Below are 23,683 nucleotides of genomic sequence, written 5' to 3' on the forward strand. Positions count from 1 at the left end.
GTACCCAGGAAGAGAATTTGAGGGGCCAGTGTTGTTGTGCAGTGCCTGCTGCAAAATCAACATCTCATATTGGAGTTATGGTTTAGTCCTGGCTGCTCTGCTTCTGATCCAGCTCTCTGCTAATGCATCTTGGAAAGCTCAAGTAAATACCAACCCTGTGGCCAATTGGAGAATGTAGTAGTGGATGGAAAATCTTTCCCTCTCTCATCACTCTGCTTTTCAGACACACACCCACATACACATATTCCTAATTTGAAAAAATCTGCTCAGGACTGATGCATTGGCTTAATGGCTAGTCTTCCACCTCTAAATGCCAGCATCCCATATGTGTCCTAGCTGCTCCACTTCCCATCTAGCTCCCTGCTTGTGGCCCTCGACAGCAGTGGGATATTATCCAAAGCGTTGGGACCCAACATTCACATAACAGACCCAGGAAAGGCTCCTGGCTTCAGATCAGATGTTGCTACTTGGGGAGTGAACCAGCAGATGCAAGATTTTTTTCCTCTCCTTATCTACATAAATCTGCCTTTCAAATATCTCCTCAGTTTCTGAGATGTAAAGAACACATGAGTCCCCAGTGAAACTTGTCAAATACATGTTGAGAACACGATGCTGGACTTTCTACCACTGTCTACACCTACAATGTTATGCTACACTTAAATAGAATGATGGACTTGTGACATTTTTTGAAGGATTATACTATTGTATTAGTGTAAGCGAAAATCAGTGGGGGAATAGGGAACGGGGAAAGTTGAAGGGGAAATTCCTGAGCCTATAGAACTGTATCATAAAAAATAGAAATTACAAAAACAACAACAGCAAAACATGAGTGTCACTTCATGGAAAGACGATCCTGGGTTGCCAGAACATTTTAGGGCAGAATGAAGCGCCTATGAAGCTTCAAAACAATCCTTCCTGCCAGTGCTTTAATTTAGTTTCCTTTATCTAAAAAAATTCAGGGAAAATCAAAACGAGAGCAACTTTTTTTGGTTTCTAGAGGAGACTGGTTTAAGAAGAAATAAGAGAGGAGCAAAGATGAAGAGCCAAGAAAAATCAAGTGGAAAAGGATACTAGAAAACACTTGGGAAAGAACAGAAGAGAGAGAAAATGGAAAAAATGACACAAAAATGTAACAGTTAATGGGATTAATGAAAGCAAATTAGAAAGTAGATGAAAAGCAGGCTTACCATGAACTCTGCTCACGGAGAAATTGCTAAAAGATTCAAAGATATTGTAATGTAAAGCTCATTCTGGAATAAATGATAAATACAAAATAATTTCAAGGAACAATTATTTAGTAAATATTTATTTACTAGTAAAATATTTATTTAGTAAAACAATTTTATATTGCACACAGAATTGAATACAAAGTACAACAAAGGATTTTCACTTCTCTGCAAAATTGCATACAGTACAACTTTCACGTTAGACTCAGCATTTTACAGATACGGCCACGTACCACAACGTGAACATATTCTTAAAGAAGTAAAGGCTCAGACTGTGTACCACAAACTTTGAATTAAATTCCAGGGATATATTGCTTTGGTAACATGAACAACTTGATTGTATGTCATTCAATTTTATCTTAAAGAAAAGGCTAAATAAAATCCCCCAAAATGACTTTTCAGCTTGTTTCTGAGATAACAATTCCCTACATAATAAAATAAAATTTATTAAAAAGGCAAAATATAAAATGGGGGGTTGTTACTCTTTATGACATCATTTCCCTTTTCTTTCTTGGGTAGTATTCCTTAACTGTAAAGGAAAATGAATGGAAAAATGACCTATTTTTATCCTCGACTATTTGCTTTTAGGATTCCTGCTTAAATCAAATGAATAGGTCAGTTTTACCATCTCAACACTGTCATTAATACTGTTAGCTTTGTCATTCTCAAGAAAGTTAAAAGCACCTACCTGAATTCTTTTCAAGATAAGGCAGCAAAGTTGTCTTGAAAATAGTTTTCATGTCTCACGGGAGCAGGCCCTCGGTAGACTGCTTCAGAATCACGTACACAAAAAAATATGTTTTTCAAGTGACTTGGAAATGGAATCAAGCAGCTTCCATTTTATCCAAATATTCTACCCTTAGAATAAAGGCAATCTTAAGGTATAAAATGCAGGAATCAAATCTACCCTAGTCCCTGTTTTGTTGAAATAAAAAGTCTCAGTTTATGAAAAAGACCTTAGCATAATTCAGCTCCCACTGACATCTTTATCTTGGGTAAGAAACACAAAATAATATAAAAGCTATAAATGGAAATGGATTTATTAATGACATCTTCTTTTTTATTTTCAAAATAAAAGGAATGCAGATACAAAATGGGCAAGTTATTTTGCCCATGAATGAACTTTTCATCATGGAATTAATAGTCCTTCATACTGAAGATTTAAATAAAAGTAAACCTACTTAAGTTTAATGATTTGCATCATTAGCAGGCTTTAAAACTTGCCCTTTGTTTCATACTAAACGAGCTCCTCTGGGAAGCATATGAACAATGCAAAAGTGTACTTCTAAAGAAAATCAACATGGGTGCAGCATTGCAGTGTACCAAGTCCCACCACCTGGGACACCAGCATCCCATGAGTGTCAGTTTGAATCCTGGATGTTCCATTTCCAATCCAGTACCCTACGGATGCACCTGGGAGAGCAGCAGAAGATGGCCCAAGTACTTTGGTCCCGGCACCCAAATGGTAGTCCCAGATGAAGCTCTAGGTTCCTGGCTTCAGCTTAGCCCAGCCCTGGCTGTTAATGGTCTTTGGGGAAGTGAACCAGACGAAACACCTCATTTTCTGTTTTTCTCTCTCATTCCAAACTCTGCATTTCAAATAAATAAATAAATCTGAAAAGAGAATCTACACAAATACGTAATGATTTCTATGGAAAGCAAGAACATTTACACAATGAATTTTTAAAAATAAAATTAGAAACAACATATATTCCCTATAGGATAAACACTAAAACAGAGCAAATATTGCCGGTGATCTTTCATCTGTAGAAATACAAATGCACGTGAGTAACACAGAAATATTTCTAAGTTGAACAGAGGCAATTGTTGACAGAGCGTATTTCCACCATAACTTATAATATCTTATGGCCTCGGCGGAGCTCTGGTCCCACCAGACTAAGCACCTGGTGAAGCAGATCCAGATGTACGCGACCCATAGAACATCAAATTCATTGTTAATCAAGTATACAACACCACGTATTCTTGATTGCTCTTGATTTTCAAATTCAAGTTCACTTTTGAATCAGAAAACAAGTCCCATAAATTAGGCCTCATAAATAACACGTGAAATACACTTAACCTTCTGGATCCTCTGAACAGTATCATCATTATTCCAGGAACACACAGTATTAGTTGAGTGGCTGTTTTGAAACCACTGAAATACACATTCATAAATACCTATCTAAATATTTAAAAAATTAAATACATCCAGGCAATACATGTGCAGAGTTCCTCCAGCAGTGTGTTACGAAGTGGCTGCTTGAGAACTTGATTCTTGATCTTCCTGCTTTCTATATTTCTTCATAATACTGACTGTACCACTCACCAGGAAAACCACAGCAATGAAAGCAAAATAACCGGCATAAATCAGGAACTAAAAGGGGGAAAAAAAAGTGGTAATTACCAATTTATCCACTAGAAGATACAGTGTTTCATTACATATAAGAAAGTTCCCTTTAACCACTTAGTTTATCACTAAAACTTGAAAAAATCATAGCAAGTTTATACTACGGGCTTGGTATCAAAGACACAAAGCACAAGATGGTGGTACTCAACCTTGGAAGTGTGAGTGTGAAACTGAAACAGCAGGCCTGACATGAGGGATTCCATGTTGAGCTGGGCTCCATCTTAGGTGAGCCACCTCCCTGCCAACCCATGAGACTGTAGCCCAGCCAAGAACACCACATCCTGCTTGGCAAGAATATTTTAAGCATGACTGGGAGAGAAATGAGTTTTACCTGGCTCGGCAACAAAGTTTCAAAGTCAGTCATTTTTCATTTCTAAGGTAGTTCTGTGTCAGCTCAGCCTGGTTTACCTTTATAAATCTCACTGTTCATAATTTGGGAGACAGATCTTTGGGGGCATGATCCCACTTCCAACCCTGGCAATAAAGGACTTTCAAATCTTCTCAGTGTCTAGCTCTCCTCTGTATCAGCTCCCATGGGTGCAACAAATCTTGACTTCATTCCTTGCCAATTGTGAGACATGATAACAATACTTAATCTCTGAACCTTGACTTCTTTATTTACAAAATGGAATTCTTTGTAACTTTGCAGAGTTACTGGGAGGAAACAAAAAGTACATGCATGAAAAGGCTTATTGGCACATTACTAATAATTACTGCTTTACTGTTGTTGCCATTCTTGTTATAACTGGTTTCCAATCTCTGTCCTCAAGCTGGCAGGTGGGCAGGTGGGCATGACTATCAGGCCAAGCTCTGAAGATCAAGTACTTCTTTTCTTCCCAGAAGAGAACAGAAGGTAATCTTTCACTATAGGATTACTAAGGCATTTTAAGATAGGACTATATAGTTTATCAATATCTTCATCTGTTTTCTCTTAAAATAACTTCCTGAACATCTATGAATGGTTTAAATGTACAAATAAGAGTGTGTCTTTATATCTGAATCCTGTTCTCTCAAAACTGGAAACCTACCTGTAGAAAGCCTACTAATCATGGCAGCTAGGGTTCCAGCACAGCCTGTAAAATCTTTTCATCCCAAAATTAATTTTACTTTTTCCACTTCAAACATCAGCCAAGTTTCCCTCAGATGGGATAATCCAGGATCCTTCTTAACCAAACAACTTAATTTCTCTCTTACTATCCATGCCAAAGTAAATTTTAGGACTAGGAAGATATTAATTTAAATACTAGTTCTAATTGACGTATGTCTGGATGTCTAATACTGACAACACCTCTACAAATTCTCTATTAAGCGCTGGGGAGATAGAAGATACTTGCGCCTCCTACACATTATTTCTCTTATAGGTCCGTTCAATAAAAACAAAGTTAATTACAGTCAGCATCTTAGTGTTTGTATTCTAGGAAAATTAACATTGAAATGTAGAATATTGGGCAGTGTGGAGTAGGAATAATTTGAGCTGGGTCGTGGGTTGAAGCAGATGCTTCTTGATTGAGCTGCCCATTTTACCAAAGTACAGAGCAGGCCCCTCCTATAAACTCACAGTGTATGAAGGCATATATAACGATGCCATTCCTGAATGAATACAAGTAGTCACATCATGTTCGTGCAGGTGTTTTCTCATCATATGTTATAAATCACAATGTTATTCATCCACAGCAACTCATTACCATGTATTTGGGTAAGAGATACTGGGGTATCTTAAATAAAGAAGGAGGGAGACTTCAAAAGATGTGTGACAAAGAGAAGCATTAAAAAAATAAATAAATAATAAAAAAAAACAGGTACAGAATTCCAGGCATATAATATTAAGAATGGAGGGAAAGAATGGATGAAGAAGCAGAAAAACTTTGCCTAAGGAATCAGTATTACCTCTCGGTGAAATAGCCCTATTGGGCCAGTTAGGAATATTCAGGAGTGCTCTAGGATCTCATAGAAAGGAAGATGATTCCAACAACCTCTTAGTAGAAAAAAACTAAGGATGGAGCAGGCAGTTGACCAAAAGAAGAAGGGAAATATAAATCTGTTCAGGTTTCAATTTGAGGTTTTTTTATGTATAGATATTTTAAAGATTGAATCATTTTTATTTGAAAGGAAGATTTACAGAGAGAAGAGGCAGACAGACAGTGAGATCTTCCATGCACTGATTCAGTCCCCAAATGGCTGCAATGGCAGGAGTTGGACCTGTCTAAAGGCAGGAGTCTGGAGCTTCCTCTGAGTCTCCCATGTGGATTCAGGAGCCCAAGCACTTGGACCATCTCCTGCTGCTTTTCCAGGCACTTTAGCAGGCAGCAGGTTTGGAAGTAGGATAGCCAAGACTCAAACAAGTGCCCACATAGGATGCTGGCATTACCAGTAGGCATCATCATCGTCTTCTCCACCACTATGCAGGTCTGAATTGTTTGTAACAAGCATGGTTCACCTCTGTCACCCTGAGTAACTCCTACTATGACTATGTTCAGCACTCCAAGAGAGATCTTACCTGAGTGGTAACCTCCAAGCCAAGGCCGCTGGCATCTACCACAATTAGAGTGAGCAGAGTCTGCAGTGCCAGAGCAATGAAGGTATTCACACCAAAGACTAGAGCATAGCGTTCCATGCTGAGGTTTGCCGCAATCTGAAATCTTAAAAAAAAAAAACAAAAACAAAAACAAACAGTTAAGACCAATAGACAAGAATTACTTCCTTGATGGTTACAATTTTCACTAAATATGAAGGGAGGCCCATTCTTTCCTCTTGTTGACTCCCTTCTCAAACATGTGAAAAACGCTTTTCTTGCTAAACATCACCATATGGATGTGTCTAAAAACTGTAGGGACATACAAAGGAATAAACAAATTTCTGCTAAAATTCCTCCTCAGAGGAAAAACTGATAATATTGCACATAATACCATGCCTCCTATTTGCCTTTTTTAACTAAACCAGTTTATCCTAAGTTGTTTTTTTTTTTTTTTTTTTTTTTTATCCTAAGTTTTGCCAAGGTTCTTCTGATACCAAATACGTACGTTGCGATTGTGATGAGTAGCATGTAGATAATTCTGAAGACAACATAGGATGCGTAGCACACCCAGATGTTACCCACAGAGTCCATGATGTACACTGCAGCAGCAATGAGGAGCGAGAAGAGAGATAATGCCATTTCTCCCCAAGTTGACCAGGATATTTTTATGTAACCAACAGCAAACACAGCAACAGCACCTATAAAACAAAAAATGTATTTATTTTGTTAAACAAAGACTATTTCAATAAAGTAAAAATTCACCTTATCAATTTTAAAATATATTTTTTAAAAAATCTTAATTTTCAGATAGCTCTTGCATCTACCGATCCACTCCCAAAGTTCTAAATCTAACCTAGGCCTCCCATGTGGATGGCTGGGACCTAAGGACTTCAGCGAGCCGGCTGAGCTTACAAAAAAAAAAAAAATCAGCTTCCAACAACCTTATGGAAAATACAATACAATACAGGCATAATGATGAAGGACACAGGCCACAGGCTCTGGAATTTTCTTCTACTCTTTGACTGGCTATTGGTTCAAAGGAGAGCTGTGGACACCGTAATCAAAGGACGCATTATGATCCCAGAGAAATCCCAAGGCAGAGTATTATAAGAACAATAAAGACTATTGGATCAAGCTCAAAGACCGTGTTTGATCTAAAGAGATTCAACAAGTGAGTGTGAAAGTTGCAGATAAAGTATTCCTTCACAAAATATGAATGCATCAGAATAATTTTAAATGACAGGATTGTTTTTTGTTCAGGTGATGGTGACATTCTTGTAAAATATGTACACTGAAATCTCCACTGAAATGGAATCCCAAGAAGCTGCCCATTCCACTGAAGTTCTGAAATCTTTCATCATGTATATAATATCCATGTCTCTTTTTATAGCAACTAATGTCTAGAAAAATGACAGCTATTATCTCTAAACTTTATTTTATCATTCTTATATAAACATTTAAAAAAAAAAAAAAGACACAGACTCTGAGGTCATTTTGCCTAAGGACTCTGGGCATATTTTCAACCCTACTTCTCCTACATTTCCATTGTGAAATGAGGATAATAATTGTACCTATCTTGGGAATTCTGTTAACACTGAATTAATATACATACAGAATTCTTTTTTTTTTAAGATTTATTTATTTATTGGAAAGTCAGATATACAGAGAGGAGGAGAGACGGAGAGGAAGATCTTCCGTCCGATGATTCACTCCCCAAGTGAGCGCAACGGCCAATGCTATGCCTATCCGAAGCCGGGATCCAGGAACTTCTTCCGGGTCTCCCACACGGGTGCAGGGTCCCAAAGCTTTGGGCCATCCTCAACTGCTTTCCCAGGCCACAAGCAGGGAGCTGGATGGGAAGTGGAGCTGCTGGGATTAGAACCGGTGCCCATATGGGATCCTGGTGCGTTCAAGGTGAGGACTTTAGCTGCTAGGCCACGCCACCGGGACCTACATACAGAATTCTTAAAATAGCACCTAGCACACAACATTCAATAGATATTAACTATTACTATCATAAGTTAGTGTAAATTGCTATTCAAAACTTTACATCAAGTGAAAAACTCACCAGTAAAAAGCTGGAAATTTAGATAAGGAAACAATTTTGGAAATTATTTTGTGAGGTTCTCCTCCAAAACTATAAAGCATTCAAGTTTGTCCATTGCAGTTTTCTACCACTTGAGTTCTTCTGAGCTGTCCCCCAATTTATAAAATCAGAAATTGTTATTCAAATAATTGCTATTCAAATTTTGGAAAATCTGATTATGGCTGGCTGATGTACGAGAGGATTCTAATCACCCAGCCCTCTACCACCTTGTACTACTTACCCAGTAAGGTGGAAACAGCCTCAACTCCGCCATTATAGATAGCAGCATGGCGAGAAGACACCACTTTCTCCCACAGACCCTGTGTGTAGTTCACGACTTGGAAATAGCCACAGGTGGACAGGGCCCACCACACAGACCAGCAGAGCAGAGGGCGAGAGGAGTAGCACACCAAAAAGTCATTCCACAGAACCTTCAACACAAGCAGACGATCTGGCTTGGCTTCCTGCATAGCGAAAGGGGAACAAAGCATAAAAACATCACGTACAGAAAAGCAACTGTACAAACTGCATGTTGTATTTATTTTCCTTGTGAAAACCAATCTCTTACTTGCTTATATTTTATATAAGATAAACAAGTAAGAATGTAAACTTAATAGCAATCATTTTTATCCCCTTTAGGGGAAAATATACATTCTCACACAATTTTTGTTTTAAATGTCCTATCACATAAACACAGCTACGGTATGCATGACTCACAAAATGAAGAAAGATGTTCGGCGTTTGCATGCTTTTGCCACAGATGACATTCCCTGTCTCCCACAGACTGGCAAACATTAAGTAACAGACTAAGCCCTGTCCAATCACTGTTCAGCAATTCCTGCATTGGAAACCTCCTATCCTTATAAATGATAAATCCATTGAACTATAATTGTTAAGGGAGAAATCTCACAAAGATATCAGTCAACATTTCAACATCAATTCTCTGGGTAAGGGAGTTATTAGTAATTTTATTATTTTTCTGTCTTAGATATATGACCTAATGCTTAACATATAGGAAATACCATTATTACTATAAAGCAATAAATAAAGCTACTCTGTTCAGAACTGAGTAAAGCAAAAAAAAAAAAAAATCACTAATCTATGCATCATTCCATGGGTATGTACACTGCAAAATGAATATTAGTTTTCAGATGCCCCTGCAAGATCTCTGTCATCGTATCAAAGGCCTAATCTAGCACAGGTTCCTATAATTCCTTAGCTTGCTGAGAATACAGGAGGTTTAATCTTGTGGCTAGCATGGAAAGGCAAAATGAGAGACATAAAAATATGAGTATTTGTAGGAGGACATTGTGACCCTAGAAGGTCAGTGAGCACAGGATTACAGTTGGTTGGACAATATTTGTATGATAAACAACTGAATGGGTGCTGTTTGTGTGACGGATTGGATATCCTTTGCATGAGAACAACCGAATGACTATCTTTTGTATACCTGATGGGATATCATTTGTACAAGAACAGTTGAGTGGAAAGTATGTGTATGAGAACACTTGGAATATACAGGACGAAAGGACTTCCAAACAAAAGCATAGAAACAGTTGATGGGCTTGTTGATGGGCTAAATACCTCCACCCTAATTCTATACGACCATAAAGTCTGTTGCCCCTAATAAATTTCGACTATTGATCATCAGTCAGTAGTCCATGCGTGTAATTATCGGCTCCGTGCACCAAGTCCATCGCTGCAGGACAGCGACAAGTATTAGAGAATGCTGAGTAGAAATAAAGTTACAAAGCTGTGCATAAGTTATAACCTCATTTATCGCACATCGTATATATATCAATATGTATTTATGAAAAGATGTTTGGAAAGAACTTCATGAAACTATTATTAGTACTGATTTTACTTCCTTTTATAAAGTTCTCTGTAATGTTTTTTTTTTTAAGATATTATTTGAATGCTGAAAAAGAGGAAGATCTTCCATTCACTGGTTCACTTCTCAAATGGCTGCAATGACCTGAGCTGACCTCAAGTCAGGAGCTTCTTCTAGGTCTCCCACATGGATGCAGGGAACCAAGTACTAGAACCATCTTTCACCATTTTCTTAGGCCATAATCAGGAAGCTGGAATGCGAGTTGAGCATCCAGAACTTGAACCAGCGCCGATGTGGAATGCTTCAGCTGCAGGCTTAAGCTTAGCCAACTACGCCACAGTGCCAGCACTGTAATGTTTAATTTTAAAACTAAGTATGCCTTGTTCTACCAAACCAGTACAAATATTCTCCTTTTTTCTCCTTAAGATGATATTGTTAGCCCAGAGGGTCTGGGTACAGGTGGAAAGTCCCTAGGTGGCCCAAAAATTCTCACCAAGAATAGCCTCCTGGGACTCATTCAAATGGAGCCAACCAATCAGAAGACAACACATACCCTACCTCAAGTCAGGACAGCACCACTACTTAAGCTAATTGCCAGTCAGTCCGGTTGCTACTTCAATGGTCCACTCCCTTGCATACCAGTAAACCTTGCCCCAGAGCAGACCCCAATAAAGCCTGGTTTTATCATCATTCTGGTCTCAGTAGCCCTGCTGTTTTGGTGAGGTTTTTATCCAAAAGATACGAGGCCAGCCCTGTGGACACAGCAAATTGAACCATCAGCTGTAATGCTAGCATCCTATATGGGCACAGGTTCCAGTGTTGGCTGCTCTACTTCAGGTATAGCCCCCAGCCCATGGCATGGGAAAGCAGCAGAAAACAACCCAAGTACCTTGGTACTTGCCAAGCAGATGGGAGACACGGATGGAGTTCCCGGCTCCTGGATTTGGCTTGAACAAGTCCCTGCCACTGAGGCCATTGAGGAGTGAGCCAGCAGATTAAAAAAAAAAAAAAAAAAAAAAAAGTTCTCTCTCTCTCTGTAACTGCCTGGCAAGTAAATAAATCTTAAAAAAAGAAAAAAGAAAAGGAAAAGATGACATATTAGTACCTATATGCAATGCTATGAAAATGAAGTGAATGTGCAAAGCTAGTGATTTCAAAGATATCAGATCACAAATAATACATGGCCGTACTAGGACAGCCATTTCTTAAGTATTAATTACATGATCTGTATGATTTCTAATTATTGAAGAATTATTTAACCTATATGAGGGGCAGCTACAACGTGCAGTTCTCTCATGAAACAGCATGTTCCATTGTGGTGGCTCCTCTTCCGCGAAGTCAGCATCCTCTGTCCCACAGCAACAGGCTCTCTCTGCTCAAAAACACCTAAAGGTAGCGTGTGGACTGACTGAGCTATCACTTGGACTGCTGGGACTTCAATTTCCCTTTCTATCAATTCAAAACAAAATCAAACAGCCACTCTTCAATAATTATCACAACTACGTTACACACTGTAACAATGGGTTTTGTCAACTGGAACTGGCTGTCTCTAACATTCACATGCTGACTTTCCTTCAATCTTGCCAAAGGAAAACAGCAGTGTTTCAGATGCCAAGCACCAGTGCCGCTTCCACGCTACCAGCAGCGAGTCTTGGTTATCACTTAAATTTTAATTTTGACTCCCTGTGGCCAACAAGACGGCTCAGACAATGCTGTGACCCGAATGAAATTCTTTGTGGTGCCACATGCAGTCGGAAGATGAACCTCGTAACTGCTCTTCCCTCATGTATAAACTGCATCTATACAATTCTGCAAAACTAATCTAATCTAAATCCTCGTCTCCAAAGTAAAAGAGTTGATAAAATCTAACCCCTTTTACAAAACTGATTGTTGGGCCCAGTGTGCTTGCCTAGCTGCTAAAGTCCTTGCCTTGTATGCGCTGGGATCCCATTGGGTGCCGGTTCTAATCCCGCCAGCCCTGCCTCCTATCCAGCTCCCTGATTGTGGCCTGGGAAAGCAGCCGAGGATGGCCCAAAGCTTTGGGAGTCTGCACCCATGTGGGAGACCTGAAAGAGACTCTTGGCTCCCAGCTTTGGATCAACACAGCAGCATCCGATGCGGTCACTTGTGGAGTGAATCAGGGGATGGAAGATCTTCCTCTCTGTCTCTCCTCCTCTTAGTATATCTGACTTTTCAATAAAAATAAATAAATCTTTTCTTAAAAAGATACTGATTGTTGTATAACTTACATTAGAATCACTTCCACCTCTAAACTTTTATAATCTTTCAACAGATAAAATACTGATATTTTGCATAAACACATCAGACATTTCAAGTTGATCTAGGACAGAATTTTTGAATTGAAGGCCACAACTATGAAACTGATTTAATGGATAGTGGTGAGAATTACAAAAAGCAAATAGATTTGAATTTATCAGAAAAATGTATTACAAAACCTTGTTTATATGTATATAAGTGTATACATTCATATAGGCACATACACATAATATGTACATGTGTGTGAATTCCCTGGTTGCTATGTAAAAATGTCTTATCATGTTTATTATTCATATTTTTAAAAGTTCAAAGCTGATCTATAAAAATCTTTAGAAGTATGATTAATGCTAATATTTAAAATACATGTTTAGACGCATTTATGTGAACTTTACTCAAAGCCATTGTTAACAAACTTGAAACATACTTAAGAACAAAAACTAAGGGTTCCTTTTTTTCTATTACATGAGTTGCACCCCAGGATTTTACTTGCTTCCTCCCTCTCCTCCGCAACCCCCATCAGCACTTTGCTGACTCTGCAATGTCACCTAACAACGTTGAAAACTTCAGTGTTTCATCACTCTCTAATACCTGGTCATTTTGACTAAAGCCGGACAAAGGTGCCTCGGTAACCAAGGTGTTTCATGTTCTGTCACCCCCATTCTTTGGGGTGCCCCAGGCTTTGGGGGACAACAATCTACATCTCATAATCAGAAGCAAACAACAGTGGTGTGCAAAGGGGAATAATTGTCAATGAGGACATAAAAGGACACACTGATGCTACCGGCTGAACTTTGGAGAATCAGTCTATTCATACTGGTGTTTCATCCTCATTCAGCCTCACGGAGCTCAGTTTTATGCCTGACATAGCTCTCTTGCAAAGTTGCAATGTTAACAGGTCTATTTCCTGACATGGCCCAGTAAAACTAAAACTGATTCAGTGTGGTCAGAATAAAATCTACTCCTAAAAGCTTATAATCTGACAGGAGGAAAAAAATTAGCATAAAAAAGAGACACAGCATGGCAATTTACCTTCCTGGCTACAATCAGAATAGAGAGATAAATTATTTTAATGTCATTTTAATCGGCTCAAAGACATGGCTTTAATAGTCAAACTTCCAATCTATCTGGAATTTGTCTCATGAGTCTCTTCCTCTGTATTATTCATAACTAGTGTCATCGAAATATAAATAATAGACATCACTTACAGCATAGAAGAGGAAAATAATTTCCTCTCCTTCGATACTTTGGGCCTCAATATAGACAGAAATAGATTTTAATCGACTTTTGGCATCATTTCATCTACCCCTTTAATAAAAGTTTTCCCAGTGCTTTCTTTATGTAACACGTACTGCAGAGGATACACCCCTGCCATCCAAGGCATGTGGCACGCACAGACCGTGCCATCCCAACCTGACTGAAGGCCACAGTCTCCAGAGAGTGCGAAACAACTACATCTTGAACTAAGGCATGAATGAATCACTGCATCAACTCAGAATAAAACCTAAATTCAAACGAATGCAAAAACCTAGCAAGAAACTTCCAATCTGCTTTTCTCCATTGATGCAGCCCCCTGAAATAGAAAGTGCAAAACACTGAAGGTTGAACTTACTGGTTCTTCTGTGGGCGACTCCTCTAAATTTAGAGGGATTTTTGACTCAATGTCCTCCCAGCCAGGAAGGTGGTGAGAAGTTTGGGTGTCAGTCATAAGGCCACCATTTTGTACCTTGATGCCACGAACCGCCTGACAGGAAGATGGGATGTGAAAGAAAAGGCTCTTCTGCGGCATAGGAAGAAACCAGGCCACGGCAAAGGCCACAGAGACACAGGTGAGGGAGATGACATTCAGGCTGAAGAGGGACCAGCCCGCCATGGAGAGGAGGATCTGCCCAAGGACAGAACCCACTGTGAAGCCCACCAAGGTGGCACTTCGACAGTAACTCGTGACTTTCTGGTACATGCTCAGGTCAACCACACTGTAGATATAAGAGTAGTAGGCAATTTCAGTAGCGGTGGCGATGCCATAGAAGAACTCCAGGAACTGAATGGCCAGCAGTCCCTGGGCATAGAGCAGCATGAACCATGTGACAATAAGGCTGAGGCCCTGCAGCAGCACAACAGGCTTGTAACGGAGGTAGTCTGTGGCGAGGAACACGGGGAACAGCAGCACCAGGTAGGAGTAAGTCCACACTGGGTAAATTTCATTGAAGACCTGGTAGAAGCAAAATACATATCCATCAGTGATCAGAGAAGCTTGATTGCTTATGAAACAATATATCAACACCTCAAACAACTCACTCTTAACAACCAAAAAACTAACAGTACCACTTCAGATAAATTGGTGTCTCCCCCTCTTCCATCCCCAAATCATCATCTTCATCTTTTTCAATCTCAATCCATCAAGGCCTAGCTCCAAAACTTCCTTAGCCAGAAAGACTTGGATGAAGCTAAAGGTATTCATTTTGCAATATTCAAAGCTCTCCAATAGTGCTTTGTATGTGTCAGTACCCCCAGGTAAGTCATAACACAGGTTCTTAAGTATGACTGCATCACTTCCAACAAGCTTTCCGCCCCCCAGCCTCCCAAATTGGATACCCAGTTAGATATTTTGGAGAAACTCCACAGAAGATTTTAATATGACCCAGGATTCAGAACCCATTGACTTAAGGAGTTCTCAGGCTGGAATCAAAGTTCATCTGTCAGATGTAATAGTCACAATACTGTTTTTTTTTTTTTTTTAAGATTTATTTTTATTATTTTTTCATTGGAAAGGCGGATATACAGAGAGGAGAGACAGAGAGGAAGATCTTCCGTCCAATGATTCACTCCCCAAGTGAGCGCAACGGGCCGATACTATGCCGATCCGAAGCCAGGAGCCTCTTCCGGGTCTCCCACGCGGGTGCAGGGTCCCAAAGCACTGGGCTGTCCTCAACTGCTTTCCTGGGCCACAGGCAGGGAGCTGGAAGGGAAGCGGGGCTGCCAGGATTAGAACCGGCGCCCATATGGGATCCCGGGCGTGCAAGGTGAGGACCTTTAACCACTTGCGCCACCGCGCCGGGCCCCACAATACTGTTTTTAAGGACAGCTGATCAATCAATGTTTCAGCAACTGAATTACTGTCATTATTATTTAAGACACAGATTAGGGAGACTTGATTCTACCATGTGATTAGGTTTCTTTGTAGATTTTTTTGTTTCTCTTGGTATACAGGATACATCCGTTTTTCATGACTTATTTTATTTGGTAGGGTATTGATAATGTTTATATTCTTTTCATTTATTTGTACATTTCTGTTGTTTCCTTTATAATTGAAATGATTCAAATTAGCAGTTAATAATTGGACATATTTATGGCATACATGTGATATTATGACACATGCATACACTGTGTAATGATTAGCTCAGAGTTATTCATCTCAAATATTTATCGTTTCTTTGTGATGAGAACATTCAAAACACCCTTCTAGTTATCTCAATTGATACAAATCAAAATTGACTATAACTGCCTTTCTATGTAATAGCAATCAGAGCTAATTAACTTTAACATGCACTTTAAATTTGGGGTTACCTTAAAAGTAATCCTTAAAATAAGGCCTAAAGTCACAAAGACTCCAGCTGGAATTTCATTCAGTTCCATATCTTGCTGTGTTATTATAGATGCTCCTCAACTTACCGTGGGGTTATGTCTTGACAAACCCAGAACAATATAAAAGCATCATTAAGCTGAGAGCATCTGATACACCCAATTCACAGAACACCTTGTCCACAGGTATACTGCGGAGTCGCGGTTGTTTAACGATGGCAGAGCTCACGCACAGGGACCTGGGGCTCACTGTCACAGGAAAGTACTGCTCGACTGACGGAATTGTAACTCCTTATGAAGAGTTGTGACGTTACGGCAAAAATCAGTCGGAGGGTGGAAATCAGGGGGAAGGGAATCCCAGACAATACAGAATCGTACGATAAGTTTCAAAAATAAAGATTAAAAAAAAAAGTACATATTGTTAGACTGGGAGAAGTCTGAGTCTATATCGCCAACCAATCACTGCAAAGGTAAGAGTATAAAACGTCTCCTGTGCTTGACTCAGCATGTTGATTCGCCTTGACACTTTCCTAAATATATTTTCCTCAATACAGCACCACAAAGCTAGAAGCCATTAATCCTTCCCTTTAAAAATGTTTTCTGTTTCCTCCTCCAAAACCTGATCATTTGTTTTGGGACTTTTGTTGACCTGTTCACTCCAAAAATACAGTCTGTGCTTAGAAGACATTTTCTAACTTTCAATAATAGTTGTTTCACAATGAATGACTGCCAAGATTTCATTGTACAAGTCCCACCCTCTAATCGCCAATTTAAAGAATCTATACTCAAGAGTCAAGAGTTCTGTTCCTAATACAAAACCACAGTTTAGGAAAAAAAAAAAGGCAGAAAGCATTATTGCTAACCTTGCAATACCAACTAAAACAGAAGTACAAGGCAATATTGTGGTGCAGCAAGTTAAGCCACTGCCTGCATTGCTGGCACCCCACCTGACTGCTGGTTCAAATCCCAGCTGTTTCATTTCCAATCCAGTTCCATGCTAAGGTGTCTGAGAAAGTAGTAGAAGATGGCCTGAACACTCGGGTTCCTGACAGCCACACAGCAGACCAGGACGGAAGTTCCTGATTCCTAACTCTGGCCTAGCCCAGCCCCAGGCACTGCAGCAACCTGCCTTGTGGTGCAAGTGAATTTCCTTAAATTTATCCTGAATAAGAGATCTGCATTTTCTCTCATGACACATCAATGCAAGGTGATTGGTGCTCTCACACTATTATAAACATGAATAGTAAATCTCCGATGGGTTTACTTTACCAAAACTTCCCCAACTCAATCCCAACAATAGCCTCCCAAGGCAATGTATTTTATCATTGCCTCCCAACCGAGGACACTTGGCCTCAGACAAAAATTAAGTAAATTCCTCAATGTTGTCACAGCTAGCTTTAGCTGAGGGAGGAACGAAACCCAGATATTCTGTGTATACCAGATTAAAATGTCAGATTTTTTTCATCAGAAAATTGTTACTCATCAAGGTTACTTGAAATACGTAACATTTTCAGTTGCAACAAGGTGCCTCCCTAGGGTCTGAGGCCACACAGCATCTGGAGCTTAGCTACTGGGTCTCCAAAGGAGATGCAATGCTTCTTTTCCAATGCCCCCACGGCAAAGGCATCACACCAAAAATGTTGCCTGATAGAGACGCCTACCTCTCAAAGATAGCATCCTACAGGCAAAAATGCACGAATTACAGACGCTTTATCACTGAACAATACCATACTCTTCATCTCTGGTTAAAATCTGTCCTGTGAGAAAAAGTGTCTGCTTTTATTCAAATTTAAGCACAAAAAAAAAAAAGTGCTTCACAATCCTTGTATCACAGTTTGTGCCTTCTCCTGAGCTACAAAAGAAAAACAGATGTTCCGTTTTAAGTTCTAATGCAAAAGGAAGTTCAGATCTCCAAGAGTTTTGAACCTAATGCGAATATACATGCATACATGATTTACACTGGAAATAGAAAACACACGTCCTGATTTTTTTTCTTCCTAGATTTGTTTTATTGATGTAAGAGGCAGAGTTACAAGGTGGGAGTTGGGCCCGAATAGTGGATCTTTTTGTTCACATTCCCAATGGTCATAACAGCCAGAGCCAGACCAAGCCGAGTCAGGAGCCAGGGGCCTGGAACCCTGCCCAGATCTCAAATGTGTACAATAGGGCCCTCCTAAGGCTCATTGATGGGGATGTAAAATGGTACTCATTTGGGATGCTGGGATTGCAGGCTGCACAGCCACACTGACTGAGCCACGGAGCTCCTTCTTGAAGAGGGATGATGAGTTGGGGGAGGGGAAATCCTGGAGCCTACAGAAAGAACTGTATCATGAAATAAATAACTTTTTTAAAAAAAAAATTATTCTATTTTTCATTGGACAGTCAAATACACAGAGGAGGAGAGAGACAGAGAGGAAGATCTTCTGTCCACTGATTCACTCCCCAAGTGACTGCAATGCCAGAGCTGAGCTGATCTGAAGCCAGGAACCAGGAGTCTCTTCCAGGTCTCTCACACAGGTACAGGGTTCCAAGGCCTTGGGCCATCCTCAACTGCTTTCCCAGGCCACAAGCAGGGAGCTGGATGGGAAGCAGGGCCATTGGGATACGAACCAACACTCATATGGGATCCCAGTACCTGCGAGGTGAGAACTTCAGCTGCCACGCTACTGCGCTGGGCCCACAAATAATCTTTCTTAAAAGGGATAATATGAAAAATAAGAAAACTAGAAGCTAACATGTATATATGTGACAATTATTTCAAGCAGAGACCATGTTTCTGAGAATAGGCCAATACATGAAATACTGTGATTATGCTTAAGCTATGATTCATAGAGATGGAGTTTGAGTATATCAAAGGTGACAAAGACTGTAATGGAAGATAAGGATTCAGGGAAGTAAGAATCAAAAAATCTAAGGCGCTAAATTGTAGGCAGAATAGGTACAACTATAAATCAAAGCATATGTAAACTACATGTTACAAAGATGAAATGACAAATAGTGCTTTTAGATAGAGAGCTCTACTTCACTGAAGACTTGGCCCTCCAGCCATGAGAGAAGCAAAATTAACCTCTTTAAAACTTGTAAAGGCGGATCAGTGCTGTGGGTTAAGCCATCATATGCAATGCCAGAACCCCATATGGGCACCAGTTCTACTCCTGGCTACTTCACTTCTGACTCGGTTTCCTGCTAATGCCCTGGGAAAGCAACAGGGCATGGCCCTGGCACTGGGCCTCTGTCACCCACATGGGGGAACTTTAAGAAGCTACCCCTGGCTCCTGGTTTCTGCCTGGCCCATATCTGTCTGCTGCAGTCATTTAGGGAGTGAATCAGCACAAAGCGGATCTCTCTCTCTCTCCCTCCCCCTCTCTCTTTTCCTCTCCCTCTGTGACTCTGCCTTTTAAGATAGTCATTTTAAAATATTAAAAGAAGAAATTCTAAAAGCTTGTAGTATCAGTCTTGAAAATTTTTCCTAAAATCTAAGAAAATAATTTGTCCTTTCTTTTGTCTTCAGACTTCTTTAGCAATAGCACTATTTTTAAATATTTATTTATTTTTATTGGAAATGCAAATTAACAGAGAGAAGGAGATACAGAGAGAAAGATCTTCCATCCACTGGTTCACTCCCCAAATTTCAACAATGGCCGCAGCTGAACTGATCCAAAGCCAGGAGGTTTTCCAGGTCATCCTTCAAGGGTGCAAATTCCCAAAGCTTTGGGTCATCCTCCACTGATTTATCGGAACACAAGCAGGGAGCTGGATGGGAAGTGGAGCAGCTGGGACACGAACCAGCACACACATGAGATCCCAGCACTTGCAGGTGGAGAGCTAGCCCACTGAGCTATCATGCCAGACCTGCAATAGCTCTATGTAAGATAGTCCAACCTGGTCTTCCTGCAGTGTCCTGGAGGAATTCCAAACTTAAGCACCAATGTCACTGAACATGACCTCATTCACTTTGCTTAAAATCTGTAATTTTTTAAAAGAAATTAAACTGTTCATTGCCGAGAGCAGCACTCAATCAAGACAGGGAACAAGATGTTCTACTATTTTCTGTTTGTCATTGAAAGAACCTAAGGCTCTCCTCTGAGTGAGCAGAGCAATGCTGAATGGTCCACGATTCCAAGGTCTGTGGAGACAAATAACACCCTTTCCCCACATCACAGGATTTCTCCTCAAATTCTACCCTTCTCATCTGATTTGCAGTAACACAAGTATGCTTAACTTTTGTTACACAATCGGCAAATATTGATTGGGCCTGGCGTCTATGCCTTCTTTACATGCCCTTGAACATATTCCACTCCCTCTGGAAAACTTTCTCACGAGGCAGAGCACATGATCACAACAGCATATCCCACAGCAACTGTCTATGCAGGACACCGGACAAACCAGAGCAGTTTTCAAATATCAACACTGCTGGGAGCACGGTGCTACCCCACTCGCTTCTCTGGGAAGCAAAGTGCCTAAGAGGCACAGAGCACCTGGAGGAGGTGGGAGGCACAGAGATCTGGCCAGCTGCTCACAGGAAGAACCAAAATCACCATAAGTTGAGTGTGTTCCCATAAAATCCCTGTATGCATGAGAACTGCGTCTTTCCACTTAATTAGTCAGCAATAAAATACAAATAATGAATGACCGTTATAGTCCCTCTGCTGATAAACAGACGTTGGGAGATTGGGTAAGAGCCAGATATTAACCAGGGTTGAGACAATGTCAGACACCCGAATGAGCCCAGGATTCATCACTGTCTCCCATCTATCTCTTGAGTGCCTCTGAGACAGAATGTCTACGTAATCACATTCTGTCATTCAGCAGATGACGGTCCTGCCACCTCTTACACCTGTTACACAAGGTTACCAAGTCACTTCTTAAAAGAGATGACTGGCTACTAACCACAGCGGGGAGAGTAAGGTTTTACAGAAATGAGAATGGGAAATCAGTATAGGAAAAAAACCAGACAGGAACAAAAGGAACAGCTAACAAGTGCCTACTAAGCTCGTCCTAGCAAAAAGAAACCTTTCTTCGACACAAAGTACAGGTTGGGAATGCCAATGCATTTTAAGAACTAAGCACATTTCTAAAGTACAGGACGGGTTACCTCTGAGATCTTATCTAGGGAAAAAAAATCAGTCAACAAGGTCTTTGATTACTGTAGGGAGTGCACTCTATGACCAGGACCATCTCAGCAGCCTCCAAACATCTCACCTGTAGTTAAGGAGGAGCAAAACTGGGTCCCAAGGACCCACAAAACATAACAAAACAACAAAAAAAGAATGGGTGCAATTATGTGATAATATCTGTTTTCATTCTAGGAGGTGGGAGGCAGGACACAACTTCAACTAATTAAAATTTAAGACAGGTCCCAGCAAGCTAGCCTAGTGCCTAAAGTCCTTGTCCTACAAGCCCTGGGGTCCCATATGGGATTGTGTCCCAGCGGCTCCACTCCAGCTCCACACCCAGCTTCCTGATGTGGCCTGGGAAAGCAGTGAAGGGTGGCCTTAGGACCCTGAACCCGCGTGGGAGACCCAGAAAAAACTCCTGGCTCCTGGCTTCAGATGGGCTCATTGCAACACATTCACCTTGCCAATGGAAATGCAGCAGAGATACGATGATTTCAGTAAAGCAAGTGCGTCTACTTTCAATCAATGAACACGTCCTAACCTCTACGGTGATCCAAAGTACGGCTTGCTCCTTTCACTGTACTAAAACAGTGTCGCCTTCCCCGGGCAGCTACTGCTGCACTGATGTGAGCAGAATGAGCTAAGCCACACTACAGTAACACCAGGAAGCCAATCACCCGGAGAACACATTTCTTGGGGCTCGGCGTCTGCGTTCCGGATCCGGGGCGGAAAGCGCACCCTCTAAACCCAAAGGAGGACCAGGAACTATAAAATACAACAGTGCACAACAACGAGCCGCCTGGCAGCTCCGCCCAGTCTCATGCCTTCCTCGCCGCTCTCTGCCGTACCGATTCCCCTCCCCACACGTCTCCCGCACGCCCTGGGTCGCCCCAGTCCCCCACCCACTGCCCGTGGCCGCCCTAGGAGTGCCAGTACCTCGCGCTGGGTCAGGTTCTTGTCTGGTCCCAGCAGGTACGGGGTCAGGAAGGGCTCGGACGGCCGGAGGCTGGCGAAAAAACCATAGGCGCAGAGCAGCGCGGTGGGCAAGAACCAGCACTCGCGAGGGACGCGCGCGGTGCGTAGGAGCATGGTGGCCGCCGCCGCCGCCGCCCGATGGGACACCGGGCCGGGCACATCCATCCGGGGCGCGAGGACCGGAGAGCCGGCCCGGCCCCTTCCTCCTCCTCCTCCGCCAACCGGAGTGAGGGTCGCGGGCTGCCCCAGAACGAGCACCTGTAACCCGGAGCGACTGTGCCTCTCGGAGGGGTCAGGCGGCTCTGAGCTCGCCGCCACCTCCGGCGCCGGGGCCTCCCGAGGAGCCGGCCGGCCGCCGCCAGCAAGGCCCACCCTCCGCCACCGCCCCCCGGACGGACAGCCACTCACAGCGAACTTGGGCAGAGTCATCCGTCTCTTTATTGGTCGGCGGCTCCCAGGCCCGGCTGAGGCGACGGCCGGTCACACCTGACGTGACGGCAGGTCGCGGCCTGGAGGACGTGAAGGACTCGAGGGAAAGCGCAGTCCCATGGCGGCGGCGCGCACTCGTCAGGCTGGGGCGCTCTTGGCGCCAACGCGCGGTCCACTCGGTCACTCTCCAAGCTGTCACCCTGAGGTCGGAAGGGCCTGGTCGCCAGGACCTGCGCGTGTACAGTCACGCGTTCTTAAACCGCACTGTATCCCCTCAGCTTATGCTCCAGAGATCGCTGCTGACCAGAAGCAATCCTGGGTCGGAGGAACGCTCAACTTTTGCTCCAGTAAGCTTTCGGGTTTGTAGTTGTCCTCCACCACAGGAGACGCTCTGGCAAACCCAGGTTCTAGACGCCCGGGGCAGACTGGAAAAAGTGGAACCTCTTGTGAGAACAAAGAACAAGTCAGTCACTTCAAAGGAGTCCCTTTTTTAAAATGCGATTTTAAAAAGGATTGTTAAACGACTTAACTGAACCAGATAGCCTATGGTTAAGTGGGAAATCCTGACTCATTAAAGCAATCTGGAACCAGGAGGAATCTCTTAATTTAAAAACAGACAAAAAGGCCAGCTTGGCAGGGTTTTCAAGGGCAAAACATGACAAGAATCCTGAATGCTTTCTTTCATCTAGAATGCTGGCTTTTATCTCCGTAATGGCTCTTTCTGTCTGGCTCTCAACCTGAGCAGTCCTAATCCTACAACACTTCATCCAAGTACAGCAAATTTCCCTGCGCACTATCCTAAACTATAGAGTGCCAGACGCTGCATGCAATTTTTTTTTTAATTCTGTTGTGCTCTTTTTGCATGTTCTGATTCCTTAGTATTTGTAACAGCAAATGCCATTTTGTACAAAGATCATTAGTAAAAGACTGTTCCACATAGAACATGATACTAGTACATGGAAAGAATTATTTCTACATGCATAGACTAGGATGCACTAAAATGTGTGATATAATTTATAAAGAAATATAATAGTTGGAATTACATGTCTATCAGTCTCAAAGCCCTGAGTGTCCTTGGGACTACTTCATAACTCCTACAAGGTCAAAACCATTTTCTTCTCTTTAAAAAGATTTCTTAAAAAGTTAGATATACAAAGAGGAAGAAAGGCAGAGAGGGAAGACCTTCTACCGGGCGATTCACTCCCCAAGCGGCCACATTGGCCAGAGCTGAGCTGAGCCAA

The 23,683-nt window shown here is 41.7% G+C and overlaps 1 protein-coding gene across 4 annotated transcripts; it reads right to left on the reverse strand.

Annotated features, from left to right (window-relative positions):
* Positions 1-1,290: 1,290 nt before the first annotated feature.
* On the reverse strand, positions 1,291-22,332 carry SLC19A2 (solute carrier family 19 member 2). Of its 4 annotated transcripts, none has more exons than XM_040986797.1 (7): positions 21,975-22,331; positions 14,066-14,551; positions 10,099-10,101; positions 8,476-8,698; positions 6,654-6,846; positions 6,131-6,272; positions 1,291-3,600 (listed from the first exon to the last, which is right to left on the reverse strand). In XM_040986797.1, exons 1-7 carry the CDS (start codon positions 22,176-22,178, stop codon positions 3,472-3,474), a joined length of 1,380 nt encoding a protein of 459 aa, XP_040842731.1. In that variant the 5' UTR covers positions 22,179-22,331; the 3' UTR covers positions 1,291-3,471. The 4 variants fall into 4 exon arrangements, with proteins under 4 accessions (XP_040842731.1, XP_040842730.1, XP_040842729.1 ...); XM_040986796.1 differs by having other exon boundaries at positions 13,952-14,551; XM_040986795.1 differs by lacking the exon at positions 10,099-10,101 and having other exon boundaries at positions 13,952-14,551; positions 21,975-22,332.
* Between the last annotated feature and the right edge of the window lie 1,351 nt (positions 22,333-23,683).

This window comes from Ochotona curzoniae, unplaced genomic scaffold (genome assembly GCF_017591425.1).
Source record: "Ochotona curzoniae isolate NIBS_2020 unplaced genomic scaffold, NIBS_Ocur_1.0 contig_4558, whole genome shotgun sequence".
Classification (NCBI taxonomy): domain Eukaryota; kingdom Metazoa; phylum Chordata; class Mammalia; order Lagomorpha; family Ochotonidae; genus Ochotona; species Ochotona curzoniae.